This window comes from Dipodomys spectabilis, unplaced genomic scaffold, assembly GCF_019054845.1.
Source record: "Dipodomys spectabilis isolate Male_0828 unplaced genomic scaffold, ASM1905484v1 ptg000039l, whole genome shotgun sequence".
Classification (NCBI taxonomy): Eukaryota; Metazoa; Chordata; class Mammalia; order Rodentia; family Heteromyidae; genus Dipodomys; species Dipodomys spectabilis.
In genome coordinates, this window is record NW_024870716.1 from 4,647,691 (window position 1) to 4,661,846 (window position 14,156).

At 38.2% G+C, this 14,156-nt stretch overlaps 1 protein-coding gene across 5 annotated transcripts in view; it reads left to right on the forward strand.

The window, feature by feature from the left end:
* Nell2 (neural EGFL like 2) overlaps nucleotides 1–14,156 on the forward strand; it is a 340,654-nt gene that overhangs the window by 254,641 nt on the left and 71,857 nt on the right. For 4 of the 5 annotated variants that reach the window (XM_042677765.1, XM_042677763.1, XM_042677762.1 and 1 more), the window contains exons 15-16: nucleotides 5,797–5,919; nucleotides 11,305–11,400. In XM_042677765.1, the coding sequence (XP_042533699.1) occupies nucleotides 5,797–5,919; nucleotides 11,305–11,400 (219 nt within the window). The remainder of the gene's footprint in view (nucleotides 1–5,796; nucleotides 5,920–11,304; nucleotides 11,401–14,156) is intronic. The other variant, XM_042677766.1, reaches the window with a different exon arrangement.

The following is a 14,156-nucleotide window of genomic DNA, read 5'->3' on the forward strand; positions in this document are numbered from 1 at the left end:
AATGTTGTCAAAATTAAAGTTTAAGTGAAGCCAAGCTATATATTATTGTGAGATGTTAACCTAACCAGTTTAGGAGTTAATCAGTGAAAAAAAAGTATTATTGTTCTACATAGAATCTGCATTTAGAAAATCCTCATGTGTACATTAGTATTACTTTCTTCTTCCAGTGGAGAAATTGTACTGCATTGAGCCTGGTTGCTCTATAAAGTCTGTTTTATGTTGTGTGTAGTGTCAAAGCAAAGAACACATCATACAGACAGCAAATCTTTGCTAGCTATTCTGTGAGATTATAGATTATATATATAATATACTACAGTGGCTAACACCTAAATTTCTTCTGCTTCACAGTGATGAATGATGACCTGTCCTTTCTTTCTGTTTCTTTATCTTCCCCATTTTATTTAAAATTCAAAAGTTCAAATGTGTGGATTGAACAAATGATTAAATTTTGTTAAAAACAGTCATGCTCCTAGCATCTTTAATGAAGAAGATTTAGAAAGAGGACATTTTTGGTGACAATCTTAGTTGATTTGAGTTATTGTATTCCTGAGACAATGAAATCTTTACCAGGGCTTTGCACTCTTGCTTGGCTATTTTGCTCAAGACTGGCACTTTATTACTTGAGCCACACCTCCAGTCTAAGTTTTTGGTGGTTAATTGAAGATTAGAATCTCTTGGATTTGTCTGTATGGGTGGGGCTTGAACTCAGTGCTTCAGCACTGTCCCCGAGCTGCTTCTGTTTTTGTTTTGGTCAGTTGTGGGGCTTTAACTCTGGGCCTGGGCACTGTCCCTGAGCTCTTCAGCTCAAGGCATGTGTTCTACCACTTCTGGTGGTGAATTGGAGATAAGAATATGGTGGACTTTCCTGCCCAGGCAGGCTTTGAACTGTGATCCTCAGCTCTCAACCTCCTGAGCAGCTAGGATTACAGGCATGAGCCACCAGCATCTGGCCTCTGAGCTTCTTTTGCTCAAGGGTAGCACTCTACCACTTTGAGCCATAGCACCACTTCTGGCCTTTTCTGTTTATATGGTACTAAGGAATTGAACCCAGGGCTTCATGCATGGTAGACAAGCACTCTTCCCAGCCTGGGCAGGCTTTTTGAACTATCATCCTCAGATCTCAGTCTCCTGAGTTGATAGGATTACAGATGTGAGCCATGACTCCTAGCTGAATTAGATATTCTGAACAGCAGTTCTCAGGATCTACTTTTCATTATATGTGAAATAAACCTTGGACTTCATTCGTTAGTATTTCCTGACATGCTCTTCTTGAACAGTGGGACATACTATTATTTAAATTTTATCTTAGAATTACCGTCCTTATTTAAATGTACTTGTTAAAAAGAAAGTAATAAAAATGAGGATGTGGAATAATGGGCTGGTGACATTGTCCCCCGGGATATGAATCAAAGAAAAGGTACGAAATAGACCTGTGTTCAGAATTGGATATGGAACTGCCATCACCATTGAGATAGCTTTATAAACTACTAGCTCATTTGTATAGGAAAGATTAGCAAATTAAAGTTAATGTGTCTGTGAGCTTAAAGAAAAACTTAAAGGCTTTTTCTAAAGTCACTCTTTATTATATAGTTGAGTGTGGTGTTGTTCTGGTTCTGCGGCTTGTACTCAGGGCCTGGATGCTGCCCTTGAGTTTATGTGCTCAGGGCTAGCACTCTACCACTTGAGCCACACATCCACTTCCAACTTTTTTGGTGGTTAATTAGAGGTAAGAGTCTCCAGACTTTTCCTGACTTGGCTGGTTTTGAACGTCAGTCCTTAGATCTCAGCCTCAGGAGGATTAAAGGTGTAAGCTACAGGTCCAGGGCTTCAGTTGAATGTTATGATACAACTAAAACCAATTTTGATTCATGTCGTGTGAAAAAACTTTATTGTGTTAATGTAACAGATTTAATACTTCCTGCTTTCCAAATGTGCCTTGCTATCTCAGTTAACATTTTCAATATATCTCCAACCACCCAGGTACTAGTAGCTCACACCTGTAACTCTAACTACTTAGGAGGCAGAGAGAGGAAGACTTATGATTCAAAACCAACTTAGGCAAAAAAGGTCCATGACAGTCCATCTCCAATTAACCATCATAAAACTGTACTGGAGGGGTAGTCTAAGTAGGAGAACACCAACTTTGAGCAAGAAAACTAAGCTAGAAAAGAAGACCCTTCCTTCAAGCCCCAGAATTTATAATAAATAAATATAAGTGAATGAATGAATAAATAAATAAAAGATCCAGAACTTGTTTAATCATAAACACCACCATAGTAATACCTGCTGAGATCTACAGTTAAACAAATATTAATTCTTGCACGATGGCAGAAGTTCTTATCTGGATTCAGTTTTTCACTTCATCACTAAATCATTTATTCAAGAGTCATTCCTTATATAGGAAAGTGAAATATAAGGAAAACTCACTGTTACTGCTTCAAATCTCAGTTTGTGGCTAGGCACAGAGGCTCATGCTTGTAATCTTGAGCTACTTATAAGGTGGAGATAGGAGGATCAGCCTTGGCAAAAAACAAAAAATAGGGAGAATTTATCTCAGTTTAACAAATGGGTCATGGTAGTACTACCTATAATCTCAGTTAAATAGGAAGCAGATTTAAGAAGACACAGGTCAGAGGCTGGCTGAGCCAAAAAAAGTCAATAAATAAGTCAGAGACTTGAGGCACGGCTCAAGTGGTAGAGTGCGTGTGTAGTGGGCATGAGACCCTGAGTTCAAACCTCAGCACCATCAAAACAAAATGAAAATCAACAACAACAAAACTTACAGCCCATCATTTGGGCTTGAAGTTGGGAGACCAAGAGAAGTAGCTAGGTATGAATAACAATAAGAATAATAGCATCTCACCTGTAATCCTAGCTACTCAGGAGGCCGAGATCTCAGAATCACCGTTTGAAGCCAGCCTGGGCAGGAAAGTCCATGAAACTCTTGTCTCCAATAAACCACCAAAAAGCCAGTAGTGGAGTTGTGGCTGAAGTGGTAGAGAATACGCTTGAAGGATAAATGCTTAGGGAAAATTTCCCAGGCTCTAAGTTCAAGCCCCAGGAGTGGCACAAACAAAACAAAACAAGAATAAAAATATAAACGAGCATAACGTGGCACAGGATTCTAGGACAAACCCAATATCCTATAATTCTGCCAGAGGAAATTAAGGTATTCCCAGCAAAGACCTGACATTTTATATAATCTTCCAAGATGGAAAGCGTTTTCCAGGAGAACATGAAGTGAGACACTTCAGGCGCAGAAAACAGTTACATGAAAAAGCCTGAGTGCAATTAAGAGCCAGAAAACTATCTGCCTTTGTATGGCTTCGGAGCTCCATCCCTCATTCCAGTCACTAGAAATAAAGAGCAAGGAAATAAACCAGGTCTTAGGTACGATCATGATTTCACATTCATTGAATCTTACCACACTAGGTGCCAAGCCTCGTCTTGTTATGCCCTTCCACTACTTAGTGAGTATGTTCTAATTAAGAAGACAACCAAGACAGGGATGAAAACAACATCAAATCGATCGGCTTCTGCCGCCAAAGGGCCCGTGGCTGTCCTCATAGGGATTTATGGATTAACTATAGCATTTTTGAGTTGTACTGGGAAGAAAATTGGCAGCTGGTAGAAACTACAGAGGGCAGATTTATTTTGCTTCAGGCAGCAGACTCCAACTGGGCAGCTGGGCTGCCCATTCTTGTGCCTCTGAATTTTGTGGTATTCTCAGCCCACCTCCGACTGGGACAGCCAGATATAAACCAGGTGAATGTAGAAAATCATGACATATTCAGATACTATAAAGAGTAGGGTAGAATTGTGTGCATTGTTGTCTAATTCAGTGAGCAATTTAGAAAATAAGATAGCCATTCATGTAATTTCCATACTTTTATGTGAGGCGTGTGGCACACACCTGTAATCCTAGCTTCTTAGGAGGCTGATCATAGTTCAAAACCAGCTCATTCATACATAGTCATTTGTATGACTATGTATGTATAAAAGTATATGTATATATATATGCATACATATATATATATATATATATAGGTAATGTAACACAGGACATTCTTTTTTTATCAGTTGTCTTCAATTATTTTAGTCTAATTACAACTATATGTTCCATTGGCAATGTTTGTAAAGTAACAGATAAATTAATAATATAATATCCTGAGTATAGAGCTCTAAAATGAATAGCAAACTTTATTTTTGCCTTCAAAATTTACAACCTATAGTATTAATAGCTCAAACAATGTAAGTTATTAATATATATATTTAATTTTGGGTCAACTAAGTCTTGGGTAAAAGACTGACTAATAACTAATGCCACCTTAGGAATTTCATCTAATTTGTGTGCATTTCCTTATATACTTGATTTCTCGCTCATCTTGACTTGATGTTAGATTCCCCGCCCCCGCCATGTCCACTGTATTTGTTACTAATGTTTGTATTTTTACTGAACATTAGAATTCTTCAGTTTCTCAAAATTCCTGGGAACTTGGGCAGGCTATATAAATACTCTGAACAACTAAGGACTTGTCTTTAAAATGATGACAATGAGCGAGGTGCCAGTGGCTCACACCTATAATCCTAGCTACTCAGGAGACTGAGATTTGAGAATTGTGGTTCAAGGCCAGCCTGGGCAGGAAAGTACAAGAGACATTTAATCTCCAATTAATGACCAAAAATGGTGGAACTGGGGGTATGACTTAAGTTGTAGAGCATCAGACTTGAGCAGAAAAGCTAAAGGGCAGCACCAGGCTAAGTTCAAGCCCCAATTATGGCAACAAGAAGGAATAGAATAAAAAGAATGATAATAAGACAGGCTCCCAGTCTTTTATAGAGGTGTGGGACCAAATGTTTTAGTGCTTTCAAATCTATTAAGTTATCAGCAGTTGAAAGAGGCATTTTATTGGTTGATTATTTTAATATTAGAATTTGTTCATATTCTAAAGGCTCATTTGTCTGATTAAGTAGATGTGCGATTCGTTCTTTGCAGAGAGAGGGAACTCACCAAGGAGGTTAAATAGTCCAACAATTTGCTGCATAAGCATCTTCCTCTCTCTCCAAGTTTGGAAGCAGGTGTTAATGGCACTCATGGCCCAGAACTTTGGTGCCATTATCCTGCAGGTCAGGACTCAGGAGCAATGCAGTTTCACATCCTTACCTGTCACCTGTTATATGTATCTGTAGTTAGGTGGAAGATTTCATTCACAAGAAAGATTTTTCATATGTTTGCCACAGAGCCTCTACATAACAGACTTTCACATCTACTGAGAATTTCACCCTGATTCCTTTCTTCTATTTCATTTGTCGACTATTTCTCTAAACTCTTTGCAGCGAATGATTTTTGAAATGTAAACTATGTGTATACTTTTAGGGGGAGTATATAATACTTCAAAACTGGAGGTCTCCTTAGTTTATATTTTATATAAGGTATAGCTGATAATAATTAAGGTGCAGGTGCAGTTTAAAATACAGTGTCTTCAGAGCTGGGTGCTATAACCCTAGCTCCTCAGGAGGCTGAGATCTGAGAATCTGAAGTTCGAAGCCAACTTGGACAGGAAAGTCTTGGAGAGACTTACCTCCAGTTAGCTACCAAAACAAACAAAAACACAGAACTGGAAGTGTGGCTCAAGTGGTAGAGCTCCAGCCTTAGCACAAAAGGCTAGGGCCTTTAGTTCAAGCCCCAGTAAGGGCACAAAAAAATAAAGTAAAATTATACACACATATACATATATATGTATATATTCATTGAAAATGTATCTTTGAGTAACAGAATTGTATTCCTCCTTTCAGAACACGACGAGTGCCTCACGAACCAGCACAGCTGTGATGAAAATGCTTTGTGCTTCAACACGGTTGGAGGACACAACTGTGTGTGCAAGCCTGGCTACATGGGAAACGGAACCATCTGCAAAGGTAAAGGCTTCGGTGCCACGCCTCTTTCCTTCTGTGTGATGCAGCCCAGCTCCACCCACTCTATCCCTTCTCATCAGTGCTCTGCAGCTTCCAGACATTCCGTGATAGAGCTTTCCCACATGGCTCTCTGTTCTTGAGGGAGACCTACTTTATTGTAATGCTCATGTATCCAAACAGTTCAGTTCCTTTACCCTCAACTCAGCCTAAGTGGTTTACATCTTCTTCTCTAACCAGCCAATTCCATGACAGTATTCTAAATATGTATGTTATGAACTACTCCATTTTAAAGTTTTTTTAAGTTTTTATACTTTTGGTTAGTACTGGAGCTGAACTCAAGGCCTGGGCTTTCATCTTTAGCTCTTTCACTCAAGGTTATAACACTCTTAACATTTGAGCTAGACTTGCATTTCTGCCTTTTGGGTGATTAATTGGAGAGAAAAGTCTCTTGGACTTCCCTGCCTGGGCTGGCTTTGAACTGTGATCCTCGGAACTCTGCCTCCTGAGTAGCTAAGATGACAGGCATGAGCACCAGCACTGAGTTCACTTTTGAATTTGTAAACTTCAACGTTTTATTGACTAACTCCAACTTCTCTTTCCACCTTCCAATTTTAATTCTTAATTTTGTCTTTCAAAACTTCCTTTCCATCCAGTTTGCCAGTATTCTAATTTCAATTGTTTCTTTTTGAGTCCAAGAATGAATTTATCATGATAACTGTGTTTCTGGCACATTCATTACCATCAAACGTACTGAAATTGCTTCCCTTTCGGGTCAGCTTACAGTGTTATTTTGCTTTTTTTTTTTTTTTCTTAGCTGTTTCTCATGAGCTTCTGTCACTGTAAAAGATTAATGAAGTTTGAGTCTTGAGTCTTTATATATTATCATTTATATATTAAAGTTTTCTAGTTTTGGCCATTGCAGTTGATAATTCTTTTAAGTGTCTTCATGAACTCAGGTTTCTCATTTCCATCAGGAGATGTCCCAATTGTAGTTCGCTGCCATCTATGAAACTATTTTCCTTACTCCACTGGTTTGTTTCTTCACGTGACTTTACCTACTACTTCACAATGGAGCTGTAATTTCACTCTTGGAAATGCTTCCAAATCCCTTAAAAGAAGCTCCTATTCTTTATTACATCCTATGATTTGTCTAATTTAGTTTTAAAGCTGCCCATCCCTTAATTGTGTCCTTCATCTTAGAGTTCAGTGAAACAGATGTACGATGATACTGTCTCTGTAGGAAGTAGCAAACATGACAGAACCGTTGCCATTGCAGTGGCTGGAGAGTTCAGGACATAGTGCCTGGTCCATACAATTGGTTGGAGCCAGATGTGTGAAGGTCAGAGGATTAACTTTGGTTTTCACCGTGGCATGTAAATCTATCAGGCAGATGTTCATTAGTCAGGCTTACTCATTTTGATTCCCAAATCCCATAAGGATTTTCTTGGAAAAACTAGACAGATAGTGTAACAAAACCCGCAGGATTTCCTTCAAAGCATCTGGATGTTCTGAGAGTCTGTTGGGGTTTAAAAAATATCATCTAGGAACCCTACTGGTTCTTTCTCTCATTTCTGGATGGTTCAGATTCCTAGCTGATGTGAGGAGTCAAGTTTAGAGCAAAAAGAACTCTTGAAATTATGAGCAGATAATTATGACAGATAATTCTGTCATATTTCGAGGGAGGAGAACTTTCAAGCCTCTGAGAAATTATTTGTGAAAGTTAGGATTACAAGTACCTGAATAAAGCCTCTCCGATTTCTGTGTTTGTATCTCTGCTGGGAATGGGAATTAAGCTGAGAGATAAGTAGCTTAGATACATGATGCAAATCACAAAGTTCTGTAGTGATTCAACAAGCTTGCAAAATACTACAGAGATAGACACATGGGCTGGCAGATGTGTTTTTTTATTATTTATGAAATGTAAATGCTAAATTCATTTGCAAGTTCTTTGTTGAACCATGTATGTTTTGAGGTTTGGTGTGTGTGTGTGTGTATGTGTGTGTGTGTGTGTGTCTGTGTCTGTGTGTGTGTGTCTGTGTGTGTCTGTGTGTGTGTGTCTGTGTGTGTGTGTGTCTGTGTGTGTCTGTGTATGTGTGTCTGTGTGTGTGTGTGTGTGTGTGTGTTGGTTCTGAGGCTTGAACTCAGGGCCTGGGCTCTGTCCCTGAGTTTTTGTGCCTGAGACTAGCACTCTACCACTTGAACCACAGCACAGCTATCTGGCTTTTTGGTGGTTAAAGATAAGTATCTCAGGGACATTCTTGCTTGGGCTGGCTTTGAGCTGGGATCCTTAGATCTCAACCTCCTGAGTAGCTAGGATTACAGATGTGAGCCACAGGTGCCCAGCTCCAAGAGTGCTTTTATATAGGATGGAGTCAGACTTAAGATGCAGGACCAACAGAGACAAATGCCTTCTTTATGCTCATTCCTTTACCACTCAAATTTCCCTATTTTACCACCCTAAGAAAGTATATGCCATGATTTCACTTATTTGCAATAACTAGTATATATCTGAGACAAGCAGAAAAGGTCAGATAAGTTGATGTTAGGTGAAATAAACCCAAGATAAGGACTCAAATTTTTCTTTCTTGCTTGCTATTGTTTCTAACATATTTATAAGATGATTTCTTTGTTGCTTTGTATGTCCCTCCCCGATGGTATAACCCCTGTTTTCACTGTATTTGATGTCGGTATAATTTGTGGAGGGAAAGGGAAAAAACAAACTGTTTAAATAGGGTTACAGGTGGACCCATTACAACAATGAGATATATAAGACGTTATGTGGGAAAATGAACTTTACAACTTTGGCGGGGTGGGGGGTGGGGGTGGGATGGTGGTGGTAGGGGGGTATGGGGGTGGAGAAGGGAAGAGATGGTAAGGGGAAACAAAGGAGGAGGCAACAATGCTTGATAAGAAATGTACTCATTATCTTGCCCATGTAATTGTAACCCCTCTGTATGGTATTTTCAGAATAAAAAAAAAGAGAAGAAAAAAAAGAAGGTATATGCCAGATAATTCCAGGAAACATCTCAAAAACCTAGAGAAAACTTTTTAAAATTAAATTTAACTTTACTGTAAAGGTGGTGTAAGGAGGGGTTACAGTTACATAATTAAAGTAATGAGTACCTCTCTTGTCCAACAATGAGTCAGTGCCTAGAAAGAGCAGAGTTAGTTCATTCATGATAGGCCTGGCCAAGCTGAGAACACTACTCCTGTTCCTCACAGACCTAAACACAAAGCTGGACTGGGAAGAGAGGCAGATAAGGAAGCTCAGGCTCACCCCCATCTTGTTTCTACCTTCTCAGGTTTTTCTCATCTGTCTTGTTTTTCTCTTTTCTATGCTACTTTTAAGGCAGCACATCCCAAAATAGCACCCTTAGAATGGTTAAGGTCTTAGATCTTTTTCCTACTTCTTTTCCAACTCACTTTGATGCATCAACCTATATTCTATGTCTTGACCAGTCCTTATCAGAGCAATGTCAGCCTTACTAAAGACTATTACAATAACTATGTCTTATTATTGGATAGGTTTTTAAAAAACATTTCCACTGTATTTATTTATTCCTAGAACACATTTTATTAAGTATTAGTATTATGGTTTAGCAGATCATTTATCAGAACAAAAAAATTTGCAGTTTATTAAACAAAGGTACACATCATTTGAAAACTTAAATGCATTCATTATCTCTAATTATATTAAAGCTTACCATGCTGTCTTCTGTTGTATTAGCAAATGGATTGCATACTATATCACTACTTTATAACAAGATTCTAATTTAACTAAAAAAATTTAAAGAGAGATATGTACAAGACAAGGTAGTTCTATACTTAATGCTTTGTGTTGTGAGAAAATCGAGGACATTTATTTTTTAAGCAATTGAGGCATTACATTGTTTTAAAGAAGACAGTTTAAGTTTTTAGAGATGTAGACTAAAATGTGAGTGAGATGACATTGTGTCTCAATTATGTCAAAATAACATGGAAATTATAGCAAGTTGATGGCTTTGTGTAACAAGAATGGTCTGATCTGTTCATTGTTAATACTTGGTCTTGGGTGTGCAAATTTTGTCACAGTGTTTGGTATAGTTATGCGTGAGTTCAAAATTCTCTATTTTCAAAATTATTTGTAGATAATACAACTTTCTGTTATGAGACTATTTTCCACTGATACTAGGTTTATTTTTATTCTATGGATATCCAAAAATAAGACTAATGGGTAGTTTAAGGCACTCAGTCTGGCTTCACACTACTTGAAAAATGGGGCATTTAATATTTACCACTTCAACCGATGTTAGAAATAGCCAGAGCCTCATGAGAGGCATCATTTCCTATTCCTGTTTTCATGCTGTAGATAGTGTCTGTGGTCAAAGGTCACTGCTAATGTCTAGGCTTATTTTACAGCTAAATTTAGCTGTACATGTGTGCTGGTACTACTGGGGCTTGAACTCAGGATCTGGGCTCTGTCCTTTAGCTTTATTGCCTGAGGCTGGAGCTTTACTATTTGAGCCATACTTCCACTTCCAATATTTTGCTAGCTAATTGGAGTTAAAAGTCTCACAAACTTTCTTGTCTAGGCTGGCTTTGAACCCTGATCCTCAGATCTCAGTCTCCTGATTAGCTAAGATTACAGACATGAGCCAACAGAGACTAGCTCTACAGTTGAATATTTATTATGAGATGCAATCTGAATTAATAACTGTCATATTCTCCAAATTTTTTGTTAAAAGAAATCTTAATATTTTGTTTTACTGGTGAAACATTTCTTATTTATTCTTATTATTTTTAGGTAGTAGTACAGAGAAGTTTTAATTCATCATGTCAGTGAAATAAAATGCCTCTTCATCAATGCCATTCTTTTCACCAGTCTTGTTCAGAATCATTACTTTAATATGGTAAAGAGTATTGTTTTGGCCAGGACCCCGGGGCTCATACCTGTAATCCAAACTTCTCAGGAGGCTGAGAGCTGAGGATTGTGGTTCAAAGGACAGTCCATGAGATTCTTATCTCCAGTTAACTTCCAGAAAACCCAGAAATGGATATGTGGTGGCTCAAGTGGTAGAGGGACAGTACCCAAGCCCTGGATTCAAGCCCCAAGTCAGGCACAAAAAGAAGAGAGAGAGAGAGAGAGAGAGAGAGAGAGAGAGAGAGAGAGAGAGAGAGAGAGAGAGAGAGAGAGAGACTGTTTTGAAAATCAGATTGGAGTTTCTTACATATGTAGAAAATATCATATGAGAATGAAATGATAATACCTTTTATTATTCAATATCCACATCTCCAAGGGAGATAAAGCAAAGCTGGGCTTGGAGATTATGTACTCTTTACTTCTTAAGTCCTCAAAGCTTATATCTGATTTCTTTTATCTGACTGATTCTTGTATGTGGGTTCTTTTAGCATTTTGCAAGGATGGCTGTAGAAATGGAGGAGCCTGCATTGCTGCTAACGTGTGCGCCTGCCCACAAGGCTTCACTGGCCCCAGCTGCGAAACGGGTAAGAATAGCATTGGGTCGTTTAGAAAATGAATTTTTATGCCAATGCATAAAGTAATCCAGGAGGAAAATAATGTTTTAGGTTTTAAGTGGGCTCTCAAAGCACAAAGCTATTAATAAGGAAGTAGTGGGAGAGAGAGGGAGGAGGGGGGGTATGTTTTAGGGGTGCATATTTCTGAGCAAATCCCCAGAGCTATTCCATGGGGGTTTTGGAGCTATGATAATTTAGCAGCATATTGAGCTGTTTGAGAGGGATGTGTGTGCTCACCCAGGAGCCCTGGACTTCAGAGTTCTTATCACTCATTTGGAATTCATTTTATTGGAGCCTATGACCAAAGCATAGAATTTAAGGTTATAACCAACCTTGTTTCTGGAACAAAGTCTATTTCTTGTTTATATTTTTATGTGGACCATTGATCCATTACTGTTAATTTTCAAAATACAAAGTTCTCTATTCATAAATTACTTTTCATCCAAGTCCATCATAAACTTTGTCTCTCTGATGGATTCTGATGCTAGAAACTTCCAAAAAAAATGCCTGTAATCTGGACTGCTTGGAAGACTGAGGTTGTTGGTATTTATAGTTTGAGGCCAACCTAGCCAGAAAATTGTTTTGAAGATCCCCTTCTCAATGAAGATCGGGATTCAGTGACATGTACTTTTGTTCTTAGTTTCTAGGAAGTGTAGCCTGGTCAGGAAGTGAGACTATCACTTCATAAATAATAAGCAAAAATCAGAGCTGGTGGGGCAGCTTAATGTTAAGAGTGTCTGCTTAACCAATCCAAGACTCTGAGTTCAATATTCAGTAGTGCCAAAAAACTTTATGCTAAAGGCAGTATCTACTACATATGTAGCTTATGACACCAAAGTAGCATGCTTTGTCAGATGAGAAACATATCTTAGGGATAAAAAAAATAAAATTTTAAATGCACATCAGTAGCGCATGGCTATAATCATACCTACTCAGGAAGCTGAGATCTGAGGATTGCAGCTTGAAACCAGCCCAGGCAAAAAAGTCCATAAGACTCCTATCTCCAATCAACCACCAAAAAGACAAAAATACCTCAAGTGGTAAAGTGCCAACCTTGAGCAAAAAACTTTAAAGACAATGCGCACGCACCCACACCCATGTTTCACTGTTAGCTTTTAGTTAAAACTTTATCAGCTATAGTCTTGTTGTTTGAATAGTTCCAATAGTATATGACCATGGAGAGTCTGGTCATTCTCCCTGATGCCAATGGTGATCGATGTGATTGATCATGTCCTTTGCTTTTAACAAATCTCAATTCAGTGCACATAACATATTCTCCACCACCATTTCACTGAAGAGCCATCTGGTTAAGTTAAAGCTCATAGTTATTCAGAATATTAGACAAAAAATGTTTTTCAGCATTTGGAAAGTAAGAATATTCTAGAGTAGACATTGCCCAAGCACACAGAAAGATACACACCAAAGGTGTGACTTATGTCATTAGATGATCCTTTTCTACAAGTACAGTAGACTCTTCCTATCCATGAACACAGGGATTTGGAGTACAGTGTTGTACTTTGTTCTGTTTTTCACACAATGTATTTCAACTTCCATTTAAATTAAGCACATTCACTTTTTTTTTGACGCACTAGCTTTGAACTCAGAGCTTCTCATTCACTACTAGTAAGATACTCCACCATTTGAACTGCAACTCTAAGCCCTTTTGACTATAGTTATTCTTGAGATAATTCTCATTTATTTGCCCCTTATTCTAGAGATGCTATTCCTACTAAGTTTCCTGCCGTGCCTGGGCTGACAAGAGCAAGTCATCATGCCCAACTTTTTCTGTTGAGATACACTGTTGTCTATTTGGTCTCGCTTGGTCTAAAAGCATGATCCCCCTGATTTCAACTTCCTGTATAGCTATTGACAAGATGGGTTCTTGCAAGTTTTCTGTTCAATTGGACTCAAACTAGCTTCTTCCCAGTGTCTATCTCCCTGGTAACTGGGATTTATAGTGAGCACCGGCTGGTCTAAGCATATTAACTTTTACTTTGCAGTTAGTGCATTCTTTGCTTTGGAGGAGGTCTATTTTCACAAATCAAGGGCAAAGAAACATCCAACAAATCACATAGACTTTAAGCCCAGTGATCACACTGGACTGAGGGCGTCTGGGCACTAAAGGAACTTAAAGGTTTGGGCATTGACATTTCTTTTGACTTTTTTGTTTATTAAATTATTTTAGCTGTACTTGGTCAAAACATCTACAATAAATTAATAAGTGGCTTACTGTTTTCTAAGTGATGATTTTCAAACGTCATTGACTAATTCATTTCAGATCCCTAAGAAATGAACATGGAAACAACCATGCAACAACCTATGTTTCTTTCCCTCATTTATTGTAACTAGAATATGTTTATAAATCTACAAGTAAATACATTGGATGGTAAAAGATAAAAAAAATATACTTGGACCTGATAAATTATACAGGACACTAGACATTGACACAGTGAGACCAAAGGAGGATATTCTTAGGAGAGGATCACTAATAGATATATGCATATGATGATATAAAATGATATTTATCAAAATGAACTCCAACAAATGGAAACGAGGGGTTTTTGTTGTTGTTATTTTGCCTGTTTCCCCTTTGCCACCGTTTCTGCTTTGTGTACCCTTTGTCTTGTAAATAAATTTATCCATTCTGGGCAGGGTAAAGGGGAGTAGGGAAACGATGGGACAAAGGGTGCACAAACACTGCATTGATACTAGATACTATGTTGAAA